Source organism: Blennius ocellaris, assembly GCF_963422515.1.
Source record: "Blennius ocellaris genome assembly, chromosome: 1".
Taxonomy (NCBI): Eukaryota; Metazoa; Chordata; class Actinopteri; order Blenniiformes; family Blenniidae; genus Blennius; species Blennius ocellaris.
This window is the reverse complement of record NC_137650.1, coordinates 24,416,340-24,435,587: the sequence shown is the minus strand read 5'-3', so window position 1 is coordinate 24,435,587 and position 19,248 is coordinate 24,416,340. Positions and strand designations below refer to the sequence as shown.

Below are 19,248 nucleotides of genomic sequence, written 5' to 3'. Positions count from 1 at the left end.
GTGTTTACGGAACTAAAGGAAAACATGTAGCACTACAATAACACACAAGAATGACAGCATACTGAGGCTAATTGGTTGGGCCGGTCACTGATTATAGACACACACATCCTCGGTGTGTGTGTGTGTGTGTGTGTGTGTGTGTGTGTGTGTGTGTGTGTGTGTGTGTGTGTGTGTGTGTGTGTGTGTGTGTGTGTGTGTGTGTGTGTGTGTGTGGACTGAATGGCCATGCACCTATGCAAGGCGCAGTTTGGAGCACGTGTATGCGCATGCACGCACGCACGCACACACACACACAGACACACACAGACACACACACCTGTGCATCTCAGGCAATTGCTCCGCTGGAGGACACCGCAGTGACAGTGGGCTGCCCTCAGAGGTCTCTGGATATCCAGTGTAAATCCAGCCCAGTGGAGCTGTGAAAAAAGCTAATAATATGTTATTGCAGCCTAGGTCCCCCTGTCGCCTCTCCATCAGAGCACCACTGTCACCTTACACATGGACCACGGTGTGATAATGGACAATAATGCGGAGTAGCTGAGAGTGAGAAGTCCAATCTGCCTCCCGAGTGGTAAAAGGACTGAGAGTGAAGCACCCCCCATATGCTGCATGAGAGCTCCTGACTCTGAGGCCGTGTGTCATCCTCCCATGAACCCTGGGCTCCCCCACAATAGCTAATCATACTACTGATTATTATCTTATTCCATCAATCGTAAAGGTTCTTGGCGTGAGAGGCTCCTGTGTGGGTTTTCTCAATGCAAAACTCACTAATTACTTTCTTTTCCAGAGAGAAGTAATGCTAATTGGTGAATACTTCTCTGCAGCTTTGTTTTTTGTTATTACCATTTTTCAGGCATGCAGATACTTAAGCTGGCTACACAGAGGACCATTGCCTAATTGTTTCATCATGATGTGTTTATTCATATTTAATGTGGACGCATTTACTCCTGCAAAAACATGGTCATTAGTGGGAGCTTCACAAAGAAATAAATACCCAGATTTGTTGTGAGTGTTTAAATTTCTCAAAGAGAATCTGAAATCGTGTTATCACTTGTGACTTCAGGCATGTTTGCAGTTCGCAAAGCACCACAGCTCATAAGCCAATGAGCTATTGTTAGGATTTCTTTGTTTAGAACAAAGTTTTATAAAAATAACCTTCAGAACAAAAGTAACAACTCCGTTTTCAAACCTAAACATATTAAATATGCTTCCTTTGATCAGACTAACATTACTGGTTTTGCTTACAGTGAGATGTTTCCCTGTAGAGAAATAAAAAAAAAAAAAAAGTATTCCAAAACAGTAGACATAAAAAAAAGTTCTACCAGATTTAGGACTTTAGTGCCAGCAACATCCAAACCGCTCTTAAACTTCAACCTGATCTTTATTGTGAGAACTTTGTGGATGATAGTTGAATTTGATAATCGACTGAACCAGTAATTCCATTTCTGGAGTGTTCTTGGGAAGGTGCCAAAGATATTTGCAGTATTTGCAGTTTGTTCTCAATGCATCAGAACTTTTTGTTTTTTATCATGTGGCGTACACTTACCTGCCCCTTCAACTACTCACGATATGAAACAGCTAATCGGCTAATCAAATAACAGCAACTCACTGGATTTAGGCATGCAAACATAGTCAAGATGACCTGGTGAAGTTCACACCGAGAGTGATCAGGAAAGAAAAGTGAAGAACTGACTTCAGCCGTGGCATGGTCGCTGGTACGAGACAGACTGCCCGGACTATATACAGACGGCTGATCTTCTCACATTTCCACGCACAATCATCTCTAAAGTTCACAAAGACCTGTTTCCAAAAGAGAAAATGTGGAGTGCGCAAGACAGTTCCCTGGGAGCAAATGAATTGGTGATGCCAGAGGTCAGAGCAGAATGAGCAGACTGGTTGTAAAATGACAGAAAAGCTGCAGTAACTCGAAGAAAAAAAAACAACTCATTAGAACCAAGCAATGAAGAAGGCCTTGTCAATATGTCGAACCTTGAAGCTGTGGGCAGAAACCCACACCAAGTGCCACTCCTGCCAACTAAGAAAGGCAAATTGAGACTATAGTTTGCACAGGTAACTAAAGTTTGATGATAGAAAATTGGAAACAGGTTCCTTGTCTGAGGCATTTCCATTTCTTCTGCACTATTTGGATTCCATATGAAAAACATGAAGGCTGCTGTAAATGCTGTAATCATGTGAAGAAAAATCTTTGGCACATTTCAGGTCCCTCAGTATCAATTTACTGTTGTTTAAATGCAAAGGCCTACTTGAGTATTGTTGCAGACCATGTCCATCCCTTTATGAGTTCAATGCACCATCTTCTGATGCTACTTCTACACACATTATGTCAGAAAGCTCACATTGTATCTCTCCACAACAGACTCCAGAAAATGCCAAATGCCTCCCTTGTTGAAGCTCTTGTGTATGTACCTTTGTGTTAGTGGCTATGTCCACCAGTGTTTCATTTCACTGCAATGTTGTTGGAAATCTGAGATAAGAGTAGAGGCTCTTATCAAGAAGGTACAAAATAATTGTACATGTTTATTGGAAACTTTTTGTTTGAAAGAAGAAAATTACTTCTACACAAGCACTGCGGCAGCCTCAAGATTCATCAAGTTCGAGTGCGTTTATGACAGCAAATTACAGTCTGCTTTTCTAATTCTAATTACTGAGATGTTGGGAGGGCACAGGGGGCATTTTATTTTCTGTCTGATGATTGAATTTCTCCCTCCTTTCCTGAGTTGTATTTTGGTGCGTGACCATGAGCTTTGTGGTGTTCCAAGTCTCACGGGACCAATTCCTATTATTTACTTGACTGTGACCCCGTATCATGACCCCTCAAGTCTCTCATTCTCCAGAAGCCGACTTTTAAATTGCTCATCTAATGGCGACCTGCATTTTTACTGAACTGTAATGAATGTTCCAATTACGCTGAAGGTGATGAAGGTGATTCTCCTATGATAGAGGAGGTGATTGGATCTCCTACACTCCATTTCACTATCTCTCTGTTCTTCAGGTATTCCCACAGACCTGTGGTCACTATGAGCTGTTGGGAGGAAGCTAAGCCTCCACTCCTGGTAATGCACCCTCTCAGTGCACTGCCACCCAATGAGGTGACTACAGAATTAAGTACTTGAAATAAATGAATTCATTCTGGCAGAAATGTGTCAAATGACCTTTCCGCTGCTCATTACACATGGTGCACATTACACCAGAGAAATGCTCCTGTTGTCTGAGCTCCTTTGTTTCCCCCTTCCTGTCTGCCTTGTCAAAGGGGAATGGTAATTAATTGAAATCATTTCCATGTGTAAGGTTGTGTAGATTCCTCCTCAAGGTGTGTCAATGGGTCGATAGATATTTGGAGTGTATAGTGGAGTCAGGTGATAAGAACTCCAGTCATACTGTGCTAAATGACTGCCAAAGCTCCATAAAACCAATTCAAGGGCAGATGAGTTTGAGGGCAAGAAGTAACAGAAAGAGAGAAGGAAAGGCATTGTCCCCAGCTGACTGTATTCTGACAGCGGCGGAGATGGTCACCATCCGCCCGAAATTGCAGTGTTTTGGATCATTCAAGGCTAGCCACATTTTTCATTTTCCAGCCTTTTTTCCCCCCCACCCCGTCTGATTAAAAGGTTGTTTGCAAGAACTGAAGAGTCTCCTTGGAGGTGGCATCCTCCTGCTTGACTGAATGCGGGGCATTTCACCCAGCTCTGTGCACAAGAGAGGAGAGCTTATCCTAATGCAGAGGTTGCCTGTCTGTCTGCCAAAGAGAGATGTGGCTTTAAGAGGGCCATACATGGTGTTGATTAGTTTTACTGAGCGGGTATGCAGAGACCAATAAATTTAATATGAATAAATTAAAAATGTACTCTAGCAGAAAATTGCTTGGAAAACAACCACCTCCCTATTAAAATATGTATAGTAATGCCTTTTATGTGAAGTAACTTGGGATTAGATATCACTGTAAATTAACACACCACCCAACCGTAGTCAAGAACTTTTCACTTTTAACAAGGACTTATAAAAGAGGTATTTACTCCAGTGTGTTCAGTAATTAATTTGCTATTCAAATGAGCTTACAGTATGTATTATAATTGCAAATATCCCAAATAAGAGTAGTTTTAAAAAGGGGGGTAGTGTCAACAAAGATTGATGAGGCTTGCTTTGAAATTGCCATCTGTTTCAAATGTTTAGTTGACGTGGGCCCACCCCCTCCCTCTTCTTCTGTGGTAATAGCAGCATCATGGTTTCCTCCCGCCATTTGGCCGTATGTATCTGTCATTTGTGTGTGCGTGCATGCATGCTTGTGTATGTGCGAAGGGGGGGGGGTTTCCACTGTCGTACGACACACGCATTTTCTTCGCACACAACGCAAACATTGAAGGGGATCAGGAACATCAGCATGTGTGATGAGCTCCCACAGATAACGTCTCTGCAACATTTCCATGACATTGTAGCTGTGTTACCTCATTACCACAATGTCACAGCAGCAGTGTGAGGATGTTGTGTCGGGGGGTGAGGACGGAGGGTGGGTGGGTGGGCTGAGGGGGGGGGGGGGGTCAGCTGCAGGTATCGGGCCTCTGCAGATGAGCTGATTAATTAAAAGGAGCTCTATTAAGGTTATTGAGATGCAGCCCCCCACCCCCCTTCCCTTCCCCCTACCCTCACTCCTCAGTGGATGAGGGTGGATGGAACCAAGGGGAGGCCAAGGGAGGGGAAGCATCCTTGCCTCTTTTGACATTAGCCAGCGTGCTCCCACTTCACACGGCCCACAACTCTCGCCACAAGTGCCTCCCTGCACCCCACCTTTGCGGGAGTGACGTTCTCTTCAGGCTCCAAAATGGGGCTGCAGAGTTTTAATCCCTCCAGCCCATCAACCCACCCACCCTTACTTCCATCTGTCAGGAGCACTGCTGGAAGAACTGGGGGGAGGATTTGTAGGGAAGAGAAGGGGCGCATCCCTCGTTCCATCCCGACGAATTTTCTAATTTCCTTTTCCTCCATGCTTTGTCCCAAATTCACGCCCCTAACCTATCCACCATACAGCCTCTCATTTTGCCCCCCTCCTCAACCATCTCTTGTCTCTGTTGTTTTGGCAAAAGGAATAAAAGCAAAACTGGGGGGGGGGGGGGGATCTTGTCTCCTTGCAACAATAGAGGATAACAGTATTTAAACACTGGAAACTGCTGCTAGTATATTTGAAAACAGCCATTATTTTTACATTACTTGTGTTTCAGCTTCTTTACATAAATCGAACTCTGAGCCGGACATATATCTTCCCGAAGTTTCCTGAAGGTCACATTCATAAATGTCTGGCACATAAAAACAAGGAAAATAAGCTTGGGAATGCCATTTCTTCTCATCTCCTCTGAAAAAATTGAACTGAAGGTATTAGTACATTTCATGCAAATCCAGCATAAATGAAGAGGTTTAAGTAATGAGAGAAATCCTTGTAGTGTGTTCTTGATTTTCATCTCTGGAATTGTTGCCCAAACAAAATCACAACACAGTTAACGGTTTAATTTGCCTCAATGGACCATCAAGATAAAAGCATACAGCATATTAATTAGAGACACATTACATGGGCATCACAGTTCTTAATAGGCAGTGGCTCAAGCAATCAGTCCCAATTACACATCTTCATGCACAAAACCAGGTAGCTTTGGGGACAGCACCCTCCTGTCAGAAGGACTCCAAGAAATGAATTCCGCAACTTCCTACAGCTCCATCTGCTGTTTTCAGCAGTCTGAGTAAACCACAGTCGTACAGCCTGTCAGTAATGTAGCAGTCATTTTGGCAAGCAGCTTAAATCAAAGATAATTCACATGTCATTTGTTAATTCTCAGTCTCAGTTAAAAATTAAAATAAAATAAACAGTGAAAACAATGTTTTGCATATCGACTGACTAAATCAAGAAACATCAGATCATCACAGTATGTTGGCATTGATATACTTTCAGAAACATTCAATACAAAAAAAAGAAATGCAGGCTACATTCACAAATACACAATAAAACACGATGCCAGCACATGAGCACAGGGCCCCTTTGTTGGCACTCATTCACTTCAAGATGCAAATGGGTGGATTTGAAATTCACCCACTGTGTGTTATGCTTGGATACTTTAATGTTGTATCTATGCTGGGGATTATTCTCTCGACAGCGGAAAAACCTGTGCTTGAATGGCAGTGCCCTCAAAGTAGCTCCTACCGCTTTCAATGGCCTCCAAACGAGATTAGACCCGTGGCTGCCCTCAGTCCCAATCCTCTGCATTCAGATGGAGCGTAACCAGCCTGTGTGACAGTTTTTCTGTTTTGACACTGAGTGGGTGCAGTCACTGCATATAGGACATTTTGGAATTGAGAGGTCAGAGGAGAAAAGAAGAAAATCTCCCACTGCTTACTTTTGTGTTGTGAAATGATATCCAGTAACTACTCCTGTATCCTCTGTGGTATTGTATCTACAATATCCCATTTATTCGCATTTATTGAAAATACCACTCATTCCTCGCAATGAATCTAGTGTTTGAAAATGTGCAGTGCTATATATTTGGCACAAGACAATGTATTGCAATTGTATTTATGCATATATACCCTAAACATACATGATGAACATTTTTTATTGTAATAAGGGTTACTGTACATCAAATTAATTTAGAAGAAAAGCTGTAGCACTCGGGATATGGGTAAACATAAAAATCCTTAAGGCATGAACTGTGCTTTGCTTGGATCTCTTAAGTGGCTGGCTTCACCCAAATAACTAACAAGGTAGATAATCTAAGATAAAGGCATCAGCTATATCTGACAAAATTCATCATTCTCTGCATTTGCTGGACAGTATATAACTATAACTGTCTGTATTTAGGAAGGGTGAGACTCTCCATGTGTATTGCTGTGTGCATTTGTCCAGCAATTTTTTTACCATCTCAGACCACAATTCGTTTGGCACAAAGTAGTACTGAAGCTGAACCCTCAGCAGCAGTGGTTTTGGACTTATGCGTAATTTTCACACCTGCACACAGTTTTTTTTGGCACTGCCATAACCTCTTGGTCATTGGTCATCAACATATGGATTGCACATTTCATAGTGGTTACATTCATGTCAGTGCTAAAATAACGTGACAGCATACTATAGAGCAAATATTAACATTTCCCTCATTTTCCTATGTGATATAGCTCATTTTTTTGTTTTGTTCTGAGCAAGTAGTGGTTTTTGGGAGTGCTGGGAGTTTGTAGAACCCGGGCCTACTTTACTGGAGGTAGAAGGTCTGTGGTCATCTGCTTTACTCTGGCTGGAAGCAGGTTTCTGTCCTGTGCCGGGATCGCTCCTGTCCTGAGGCTTGCGCGGCTTTGCACTCGGCAGTGGGGGCGCTTTCACACCAGCATGAGGCTGCAGGGATAAGATTCATGTTCATCTTACGTAACAGAATTAACTATGACTTTCATGTAAAACAGCTGCATGGCTGCACCTTTATTAGCATCTTCTGTAAGAGGTAAGTCTGGCACCATCTAGTGGTGATTTAATATCAAAGCCAATAAAGAACATTTTAAATTCAGAAACAGAAGACATTTGCTTTTTTTTCTTCTTTTTTTTTTAATAGATTATGCATATAAAAATCTATATAAATAACCAAAAATCTAAAAAAAATTGAAGGAGAAAAGGCAGAAGTGAAGGAGGGTGTAAAAAAACCTGTGTTGTGGGTGGTTGTACCGAGATGTCAGAACTGCTTTGGCGTGTGTCCTGCAGGAGGCCACAGCCTTTCACTTGAGTCTTCATTCCTCCACTCTACACAAAACACAACATGAGACGTTCACAGCTCATATCCAAAAATAGACAGGTTGTGATCTATCTAGTAGTAGTTCATTCTGTATTGAAACTGTCTGTTGGACAGATTGAGGAGTTTTTTGCATAAAAGAGATGCTGACGAAAACAATACATGTTCATAGTCTAGATTTAATAACACATAGTTAACCCAAAGAGGTAATTGATGTGTCGGCAGAAACAACATACAACACAGAACTTAGATTAATCACATGCAGTTGATCAATAGACAAGACAAATCTTAAAGAGCTGTCAAATGTAGAGGCCCCCGTAGTGAGGTCTGAATGTCAAAGTACCTGTTTAGTGGATGTGGAGCATGTAGAGGTACTGTGGTTGTTCTTGGGGCTGTGCTTGGCATGGCTACTGCAGTTGGTATTTGTTTCTGTGGAAACAGCCTGGGGAACGGGGATCTGATCCAGGATGTCCTCAGAAGAGGTTGGGGATAATACTTCCAAACTCTGCTCTCCTATGTGAAAGAAATTACAATTTTACAACCAGCTACAGCGCAGATTTAGGAAATCTCGCCTTATTTAAATATTTTGTCATACTGATTTATGCTGCAATTTTCATTGTTGTAATAGTTGGGTTGCATATCATATAATTTTTGTTTAAGAGTTTTACAAACACTGCAGAAATGATTGAAATACAAACAATTCCAGCTTCTATTTATCCATTACTGAGGTTAAAAAAAAACAACCTTCATCATCACATGGTACTATGGTGATTCAGTGATGAAAATTTTGAATAAATATGAAATATTACTCTCTTCCTGTTCCAGGTGATGCTGCATCATCTCCAGCACATTGGATTGTACAGCAGGCACATCAGTGTCGCCCTGTTGCACAGAGCACACTATTAGAGCTCCTCATGTGACTCATTTGGTAAAGTTCATGAATGCAGCTAGCAGAATTGGCGCCTCACTGTGATCCAGGGGTTTTCTAGGAGCTGACTGGCAGACATGCGGTATGCGGGGTCCACTTTCAAAAGGCAAATCAGTACATGTTTTGCTGTCGAGACAGAGACCTCAAGCCAGTCAGTGAGTTTATCAGCAACAATGTGCCCCATCAACCTGAATGCATGCTACATCTGTACAGTAAATTTGCATTGATTTTGTCATCGAAAATCAAGTTTTACCTGCATCACTGACTGTCTCCCAGATGGGTTCAGTGAATTTGAGTTGAGTTTTCCTAATTTTCTCAAGCAGGGCTGACTTTGTTTTGGTGAAAAATGGAGGCTTTCCACACAGTCTAAAGGGAAACAGACATGTTGGTGCATGTTTCCACTGTATGTGCGTATATGTTTGAAAGTTACTTGTGTCTGTCTACTTACAACATGTACATGACAACTCCTATGCTCCACACATCACACCACTGACTGTAACCACGGTCACTCATGACTTCTGGAGCTGTAAATGACACACATGTGTAAATATGTTGATTGTAATTTGAATAAAACATTGAAATGTGGCAGCGTAGGAATACAATGTTAGATTAGTTGAAATGATCACTAGTGGCAACACCAAGTGAGACAAAAAATGCAAATACATGTATAATCACTGACAATCACAAGATCTGCTGAAAATGTTTAACTTCCAAATGCATAATTATAAAAGCCATTTTTTGACACTTTGAAATCTTTTGGATCTATGTTAATAGGTGTTCTGAGATTGGACCGTTCAACGGGAATTACGACCAATTTCTTGCACAAAAAGTCAACCGAGTTCCTCTTTATAAGGGGGGGAGGGGTCAGGGAATACAGCTTGTCGGGAAAAAGGACTAAAAAGGTTAGTGGTTTTCTATAGTGTGAACACATAAATGTGTCAGTGTAAAACACTATTCTTCAAAGTGAAGGACTTTTTACCGACATATAGTGTCTTTCCTCACACAACCTCATTATCAGGTGTTCATGAGAGAAATCCTGTGAAAAAAAATTATAAGGTGGCATGCAAGACATAATGGAATTTCTTCATGTTGTATGCCTATACAGCCATAGTCTACCTGTAGGTCTCAAACAGATGTGTAAAATGCTGGGTGCAAGTTTACTATTATCTAAAATGTAATTTAAATATAGTGTGTCTTTAGTAAATCATCATTCTTTTTACTAGAGTTCTATATGATTATGTTTCCAAAAGCCTGAGACCTTAATAAGCTGAAAGGGCAATACATTAGAAATGTATTATGCACATACCCCAGTGCATGATTGGACCATTACTCCAAATAAGTGCTAATGAACTATACCATTAACTTGGCTGGATTGTGACAGAAACAGCTGTGTGTGGGGGGGGCAACACCAGGTGAGGTGCAGCCACAATAAAAAAAAGTGAGGTCACTCACTGAAAGCACAGTGGTCAGATAAGAAGCTGCGGCCAACACAAGACACAACAAGCCAATGTTTCACCATATATCACAGTCACAGACACATCTGGTTAATCCAACATTTGTTCTGCACCGATACGGATGAGCCCTGTACACACACACACACACACACACACACACACACACACACACACACACACACACACACACACACACACACACACACACACACACACACACACACACACACACACACACACACACACACACACACACACACACACACACACACTAAAGCCAAGTGATATGGCACCTTCTCCAGGTACAAGGTGAGGAAAGGGTCTTAACACCATGGAGGAAAACGCAAAGAGGAAAAGAAACAACGGAGACATTTTACAAATACAGAAAAACTGTGGAAACAAGACAGCCTTCAAATTGTGTTGATGTCTTTTGAAACGATGCATGAAAATTTACACGAATCATTCTGCGTTAATCGTTTGATAGTTATTTTTAAAGTATCCTTACTTACCAGTATTTTACCAGTACAATACTTTATGTGTAGAAATACTAAATATGTATAAATACAAGTTAAGTACACAGCAACAGATTTAAACTCATTCTTTAAGAGCATCATATCTCTGTGAATAGCGTCCCTGGGCACCTGTGGCTCAAAACGGTCTGCTGTTGGTAACACTGGTGACTTACCCATATAGATAAGAGTGCCACAGGCCTCCCTCATTCCCTTCGCAATCCCTACACCTTCTGTCTTCACAGATAATCCAAAGTCTGTCACCTGGGTAGAGAACAGCACTTGAGAAATTGGTGATATAAATAAACATGATTTAGTTGCGCTGACACAACCCGTATTCAAGTCTTTGTTAAATGTGCCCCTGTCTGGACAAAGCCAGGGCTTGGGCATAAACACAGACTGCTGGCTCTTTACTTGAAAAGCTTGGCTGCTACAGGTCCATATATTTATAGAGGACCATCACATCATTGCAAAAGAAAAACATCCAAGTCCTGTGAGCTCAAAGTTAGTTATGCTGTGCCATGACAACATTCTCTTACATGTACAGCAAGTTTCTGTTTATGTATGTGCGTTCACACAAAGGAAACAAAAACAACAACAACAAAAAAACAGAGTGAGATAAACATTTATGCTGTGGCCGAGCCTTGTTTCAGCTCACACACCAGGTATCTGCTGTGGCTGGCTTATCGTCAATGCGCCTAACATGCTGCGCACTGCTTGTGATTTCTTTAAAGACACAGTTTACTCTCTCTTTGAAAGGGTGTACTAGAAAAAAAAAAAGACCGGGGGGAGCCTGTCATAATGAGGCAGTATTTAAAGACTTCACTAACTATAGAGGAGGCAGTGGGCGAGAAAGAAAAAGAAAGTACCGATCAGTCCAGCAAAGAAACGACAAGAAAGTTTTACAGTTGATGTCACTGTTTTACCTTGATATTGATCTTCTCATCATCTTCATCCAGAGAGTCTCTCACAAGAATGTTTTCAAGTTTCAGGTCCCGGTGCACTATATCTTCAGGAGGAAAAGAAGAAAACCTTGATGCAATGGGTTTCAATCTTCTTTTTTCCATTAATGATCGTGACAGGATTGGATGAATTAACAAGGTATGGTTGGGCATTCAGCACTAGCAACTAATGCTGTTTAAAAAAACAACCTGTTTTTACCACAAAATATGGCCTCATCAACCTTTCACAGCAAAAAATAATCATTTTCCTTCACCTTATTTTGGATTTCATTCCATGAATAATATAAATCGATGTGGAGGCTGTTACACCTCTGGAAAAGAAGTTGTTCATCGTAGTTATGGATTATATGAATTACTAAGGATGGCTCTGTGGTTTTAATGGTTAAGCACTCCTGCCTCACAGCTACAATATCACCAGTTTGAATCCAGTTAGTAGCCTTTCTGCGTGGTTTCCATGTTCTGCCTGTGCATAATATCCCCATGTACTCCGGTTTTATCTCCCATGCGTTGAAAGACATTTGAGGATATCTGATGTCTCTAAATTGCCTGTTGGTGTGAATGTGAGTGTGTGATTGCCTGTCTCTGTGTTTGCCCCATGATGGACCGGTGACCTGTCTAGGGTGGAATTATTTGTTCAGGATAAACCATGTTTTGTAGTTTGAACATGTTTACGGAGCGATCTGTTAAACTTGCTGAAAGCAGACCTGACTAAAGGGCTTTGCGAACAAAACTTGGTGGTGTGAGTGAAGGCAGGCGGAAAACAGAGCTGAAAACAGCCCTGAGCAGTCTTTGTGAGCAGTACACGGTTTGAACTAACCAAGTATACAATGTTATACATGCAGTATTGATGTCGTGTGAAAGTACAATAGAGGAGCTGCGCAATACAACTACACCTGACTGGGGTTTTGTCATTTTAAGAATTCATATTTTTTGATTTGCTAAATTTCCATTTCCATATTAAAAACGCTTTCTTTCTTCTTCTTTTTTTACACATAATCAAATCATAATAAAATTCACCAATTCTGGAATACAGTTTACATTTTACACTATTTAGTTTAAATTTTTTGGTTTATGAGGGGACTAATAAGAATAAATATCACTATAATAGCCACCTATAATTCAACATTTGGTATAGTATATTTTAAATGATTTGACAGATATAAGGATAGATGATGCAACTTTGGAAAAAAAGAAAGATGAATGTGCACTGTTAAGACTTACACAGAAAAGACAAATATACTATGTGGCGCAACAAGGCCTAACGTTAGCAGCCTGAAAGCACGTCTGAGGCAAATAGCAGCTGAGGCTGAATAAGGTAAAAATAAAAAATCAATAATCTCAGAATTACTTGAAGAATTTCAGGGCATGAGACTATCAAGATCGGTCATTTGGCCAAAAGGGCTCCAGATTTGTAATTCAAAGCCAGCGCTTCCTCATTAGTCTCTGATGAGTTGAGGAAAACCCACACACAGGGACTCTCCATCTGAGACACCTGTTAATCAGTATTGCTCCCTAGCTTGTTGTAAATTAGTCATTAGCCCAATGTAATGATGCCTCATTGCCAAGCAACATAGTAAATTACCACTAACCACAAGTTTGACCATTAAGGAGTGAAACTCCATTTCTAAGTAAATCAGATTTAATTAAAATGTTTATTGCTTTTTTTTATTCATTCATTGTGGCTATTTTATGCAAATAAGAGTCATTTCTGTCATTACTGAACACTATGTTGGCAGGAAATCCATTGCAAATTAGAACAAAAACAATATGGATATATTGGTGAGCCGATATTACTTAGTTACTACTAGTACTTTATTCAAAATAAATTCTCAAAATCTGCTTTTGATTTCAACAAACCTCAAAATCAGTTTCTCACTGCAGTTTAAAACAGCATTACCCCTTTTATGAAGGTAGACAACGGCATCAGCTAAGCTACACATTATATTTCTCGTTTGATCCTCTGTGAAGACCGTCTTCCTTTGCAAGAGCTGCTTCAGGTCACCTCCTCTGCACAGTTCAGTCACCAGATATATCATCTAAAAACAAGAACAAAAGTGCTTCTTACCAGTGAATCCATTTGCACAGTCGTCAGTAATCATTGTGCAGAGATGTATTCAGAACAAGAGATTATATCATATTACCCACATTACACTCACCCTTTCAAATTAATGTGCTTATTCTGGGATGATGTCTTACCTTAGTGGTGTGGTAGATTGCTTGAACCTGTATTATGTGAGGATGATTCACTTCTTTAAGAATGTTTATTTCATCCCACAGCATCTTTGCTTTCGAACTTCCAGCCTAGTGTGACAGAAAGTCCAATAACAGCTGTGTTTGGTTTTTCTCAAAACATTAACTTCTCTTATTAGTGCAACTGGTTTTCTTCGTCACATTGAAAAGGAAACGGCTTCCCAGAAGGATGTCAGATAGACTCACCGCTGATCTGCAAACCTCTTTAATAGCCCATTTTGTCTGTGTCTCAATGTGGGTGGCTTCATAAACAACTCCAAAGCTACCTTGACCCAGTTTCCTTCCAAATTCATAAATTTCCTATGGGGATAGAAAAACAACACAAAAAAAGCATTAATGCATTTGTAATCTACGCCTGCCCAGTGTCAGTCAAACAGCAGAGGATTTCTCTTGAGCCTTTATTTGAGACCTGAGCATCATTTCACTGTTACTTTTTAAAAACATTATGTTTTAACTCTACCCTGAATTCTGGAGTACATGCTAATTTATAGTTTCCTCAAAAAAACTTAAAGTTGTCTGGTCTCTGGAGCTGCAGAATATAGCATTTTTAATCAAGTCACAAATGATTAAGTTGCTGCTGCAGCTCGTTCAATCTCAGGTCTAATTAACTTGATTATTATCTGTGTGCATGCAAGAGTGAGCAGTAGCTGCTTTGGGTTTGGGAAAGGGAGCAGTCAAATTCCCCAAATGAAGGGGAGCTATACAGCAGCAATGTAAAGTTTGGCCCTCCGCTTATGCAGTACTTAGAGTGACCTATAAATTGTATCATGTATTCCTTCCTCAGTGGTGACAAAACAACTTATGTCAAGTATAGAGGCTCTCCATACCCTGAGGTCTGCATCATTCTCCAGGCGATTAACTGGCACATCCCTCTTCAGCAGATCCTTACTGGTCTGAGCGGACACCAGGTTCATGTCTCATCCACTAACATCAGAATTGGTCATCTGTAGAAGGAGGGAGAGAGCAGTCATTATCTCTTCAGAAATAACAAGTTACAGGACACATATTTGCTCTCATGAAATGTGTTTCCATGAAGACCAACCCACAACTTCTCATGGGGGAACTGATTAAATGAAATTTCAAAATATAAGTCCAATCTTCATATTTTCCTCGTTCTTTCATGGGCACCATTGTGCAATGCTGCATTAAAACAAATCAGAAAAAAGCTGCACATCTAAATATCCCAGTTAACTAATAGAAGTAACCATGAACGCTGAAATTTGCTTCATCGATATTTCAAAATGTATGTTAAATATGCTGATCATTTTCATTCCAAGAGTCTATTTTCAAAGTTATGTGCAGAATAACTAAAACTTTACTCCTTCATGTCAAACTTGTCACTTTTTAACTCATGGTATATAAGCAAACTGCTGTCTCTGTCTGAGTCCATATTCACTTCAAGCGCAATTTACCCAGCTTCAAAAACAGTCTCTAAAGCCAAATTAAATGTAAAGCAATTATCAAGTGATGACTGGGAGCGATGAAGTGGATCCACCACACGCACAGCAATTAATTATTAACAAGGAAGCGGTGTCTTTAACCTCTTCACTCTGATGCATTATTTTAGTCATGACAGGGCTCTCATAACAGGCCTGTCTCTCCCATTATCTCCTGTCTATTTCCCAATCAAAACGATTGTGACAGCCTCTGGAAATTCCAATCACCTCAATCACAGCTCATTTGTGCAAGACAGCGGCTTGTGACGAGTGTATCATGGAGGACTTGAGTGATGGGGGACGGTCCTGTGTGCCGCAGGTGCCTCCCAGACAGAGGGGCCTGGTCCTTGGCACCAGATCTCCGATGCAAAGGGAAATCGGATATCAAGATCAGGATAGGGTGAGAAGTTTGACCTCAACCAGGGTCAGTTACAGACATGGGACTTGAATTGCTTTAAGCCAGGTTTACTTGTCTACAATCGGTTAATCTGTGTTTCTAAAACTACAGGTCAAACCACAAGTCAAAACACAGATAGATTACTTTCTTCACTTGTTGTTGAATTTAAACTGGCACTTTGCATATCAGCTTTCTCTGAACCACAGAAAGTGAGGCCTTGCGTTGTGAAGCCAAAGTGACAGAAGTAAGAATTCGCACAAGTATTCATAGTAACTGTGCCTTATTGCTAAGGTTAAAATTATGTTGAAACATATAAGAGCTTTTGTGACAATATGAAATAACTGTAGTGGACTACAAAAGCCATGAGATTCATATCTTCCAAATCCCACTACTCTGGCAAAACTGTTCTAAATAACACTTGCTAATGGAGTGACAAAGACAGGACTGTTTAGTCATTTACAAAATGTGACCCCTTGTGTTTGTTGCATGACCAAATTGCTGGAACTCCATTTGGGATTTAAACCACTCAACACGACTGGGCGACAATCATGCCCCCGTGCCACATGTGCACCTAAAACACTGTCCATTAAGGCTGTATTTTCTGACTAGATATCTGTACATCAGTACTTAAAACAGGAAAAACCTCCCTGAAGGACCGAGTCTAGACTGCATAATTATTCTTTTTGTGACCTAAATAAGTCAGAGTATGACCAGAGACTGTGTATGTGTCTCTTTGCATTTCTACCTTCATGATGGATTCACCAAAGAAAAAATACATAATTACCAAGTAGGTCGAACAATGACAAACTGGCAGTGCATGGCACGAATTAACAATATCTAAACACAAAAGTCTTTGTTCATCCACCAACACTGAAAGATGAGCAAACATTAGCACACACCTCAACCTCAAGGAGACGCAGACTGAGGTCTAGCGTTTTACAATGAGTTTGAGCCTCATCTCCAGTTTCAGCAGGAAGTAATTAGAGCCGACAGTTCATCACAGGTCAAGTCCATACTTGCCTCACCTCTCCATCATTCTGTCAAACGCCAATTTTTGGTTATTTACACAACTGGGTGATTCTACGTACATATTACCTAATGGCTGTCATGTCAGAACAAAGAGACTGGGAACACACAAGGGACGGCGCCTATCGTGGGAGAGGTTTCATCCTGTAAACCTCCTCAGCTTCCTCACCCTAACCAGAGGTAATGTACAAAAACTCACTTCACTTCAAACCTTAATGTCAATAAAACTGCAACTGAGATTCTAAACTATACCTACCTCAACAATTAGGGAGATACATAATGTGAGAATATCGTAGTTTTATAGTTAAAAAAAAAAAAAAAAAAAGATAAAGTAAGCCTTTTTCAATCTCAACCAGACCGTTAAGATATGACACATTTCAATTATGGTCCATGGCCATTAGAAGACTGCTTTCCCTAATTGCATAAACAGTAGAATAAATTAGGCTTAAACTCTGTCACATTGCCTCTAGCTGCAATAAGCATCTGTTGAAATACAGCCTGAAAATCAAACATACACAGAATCTCACTAACTGCAATTAAAATGTACACAGCTATCCGTTTTGCTTGAGCCCCAATATTACATTTTACTCATGTGAAACTTAATCATTTATTGACAGCTTGGCTTTGATGACAAATGATAAACTTCACAGTCCTAATGAAGTGTGGAATTACATTACCTGATGAGGCAAGAAATTGCATGTTTAGAATGCGAATATCCCATCTACTTCACTACACTATGGAGTGAATCCTAATAATATGCACAAAGATTATGAAAGCCTGTGGTCTAAATGTAATATACCAAGAACACATCCACATTAAGCCATTAAAGCATGTAGCAGACTTACTTAAGAGCTACGAAAATATGCTGTACCTAAAAACTGATGGATGAAGAAAAGGGAGCCTCAACTTGAAGTTACAATTCTTACATATGAACTAAGCAATTCATATAAACAAATTTTTATAAAGCCAACACACCCCACCCCCAAGAATCCCTCCTGTCTTCAATGCTCATGCTTGATAAGTGTCTATTGGCAAGAAAACATGCTTTTTGCCAAAAGGAAGCTAAAGATCAAATTCTGCCATTTGCTCAGGGCACTCCACATGTTGCTGGGAGATAAGGGCCAACAAATTCAAATTTTCCTATTGGTTTAATCCTGGTTGAGGCTAATCTCTGCCCTTGCTGGGCTCAGCCTTGAGAAGCAAGGGAGGCAGACATCTAGAAAAATGTAGGCCAATGCAGAAACAAGAACAAATCTAATTCATTTCAGTGGCAACCCAGATAGAGTCTGCACATTAAAATAGGAATATGTTGTTGTTCAGTGTGTCATACTGGCAAACTCGATAGACTTTGAAGTGTACGAACAAAAGGTGACGACCAAGTCTGAATCATTGTCTTATTCAATTGGGGATTTATGCAACAGCTCAGTAGCGTTTCACACATAACCACAAAGCGACTGGCCAGGTAAATTAAACTAATCGGCTTAGTTAATGGACGTGAAACTACCTCTAATTGCAACAATCTCTAATGGTCCTGTTAGTTTTGCATTCAATTGACTTACCGCCTGGGGTGAATTTAAAAACACGGAGCCTAAAAGCAGCAAGCACAACCTTCACTGAGCGCGCAACTGAGAAATAACACCACCACAAACGGCTCACGTGCGTCCACAAAACTGCTGCCTAGGATATTCCAATTAAAGGTACAGATAATTAATTGATCATTTGTCAGCTGCCTCTGAGAGGAAAGAACAAACCTAAAGCGGCTCCTGTTTGTGCGGATAAATTATCGCAGAAAAGCGTGTATTGTAATTTTACGTGGCGTCAGCAGAGGCACGCGTTGTCATGGCAACGTAACATGAAGCGGTACAAACGTGTCCTGTCAAACAAAGATTAAAAAAAAAAAAAATACGAGCTCATGGAAAAAAATAAAGATGAATTCACTTTGGTCACAAGGGGGAAGATTGGAATTTAGTGAGGTGAAGTATTTAAATGTTACTTACCTCGCAGACTGGATCATTGCAGTTCAGCAGACGGGAGTCAAAACTTTTTTTTTTCTGGAAGTGACTACGGAAGGGGAAGAAGGACAAACTTACTCCGGATGCTGGGAGAACTTTTCTGTGCCTGGCGTTTCATTCGTCTCTTCACCTCTTTTTTTTTTTTTTTGTAAACTGCGCCACGCCGAGGCGATTAGTGATTCTCAAGCTTGGACAAGGCTTAAAGGCTCTCATTACTGACACGAGAAACTAATGTTTCTCTGCATCACCGGGCATTTTCCTTGGAGCATGGTCTCCATCTAGTGGGTGAATTGAAGGTCTGATTTTAGCAGTTGCTCATTAATATTCTCCATCACAGTGAATTGTCATAAAATACTGGATTTTGGAGTCAGCACTTTGTGGAATCTTTTGCAGTTTACCAACTGTGACTGTTCATAAAACCATTAGGAGGTGGATTGGTACATATCGCACACAATGTGAATAAACGCCGTTATTACTTTTTAGATTATTTCTCCGCATTTGATCC

At 40.6% G+C, this 19,248-nt stretch overlaps 1 protein-coding gene across 1 annotated transcript; it reads right to left on the bottom strand.

The window, feature by feature from the left end:
• Positions 1-5,502: 5,502 nt before the first annotated feature.
• On the bottom strand, positions 5,503-18,860 carry stk33 (serine/threonine kinase 33). The gene is made up of 14 exons (XM_080497773.1): positions 18,729-18,860; positions 14,700-14,816; positions 14,059-14,172; positions 13,819-13,923; positions 13,520-13,658; positions 11,587-11,669; positions 10,837-10,924; positions 9,146-9,221; positions 8,951-9,063; positions 8,738-8,823; positions 8,579-8,651; positions 8,113-8,282; positions 7,685-7,780; positions 5,503-7,384 (listed from the first exon to the last, which is right to left on the bottom strand). Exons 2-14 carry the CDS (start codon positions 14,784-14,786, stop codon positions 7,172-7,174), a joined length of 1,443 nt encoding a protein of 480 aa, XP_080353899.1. The 5' UTR covers positions 14,787-14,816; positions 18,729-18,860; the 3' UTR covers positions 5,503-7,171.
• Positions 18,861-19,248: the final 388 nt, after the last annotated feature.

Excerpts from the sequence above, each read along its gene's own strand:
- stk33 (XM_080497773.1), bottom strand. The coding sequence starts at position 14,786 with ATGAACCTGGTGTCCGCTCAGACCAGTAAGGATCTGCTGAAGAGGGAT. Across the intron at positions 8,824-8,950 it reads GGAGACAGTCAGTGATGCAG|CAAAACATGTACTGATTTGC; the intron begins GTAAAACTTGAT and ends CTGTCTCGACAG. Across the intron at positions 8,283-8,578 it reads TCACCTGGAACAGGAAGAGA|GAGAGCAGAGTTTGGAAGTA; the intron begins GTAATATTTCAT and ends TCTTTCACATAG.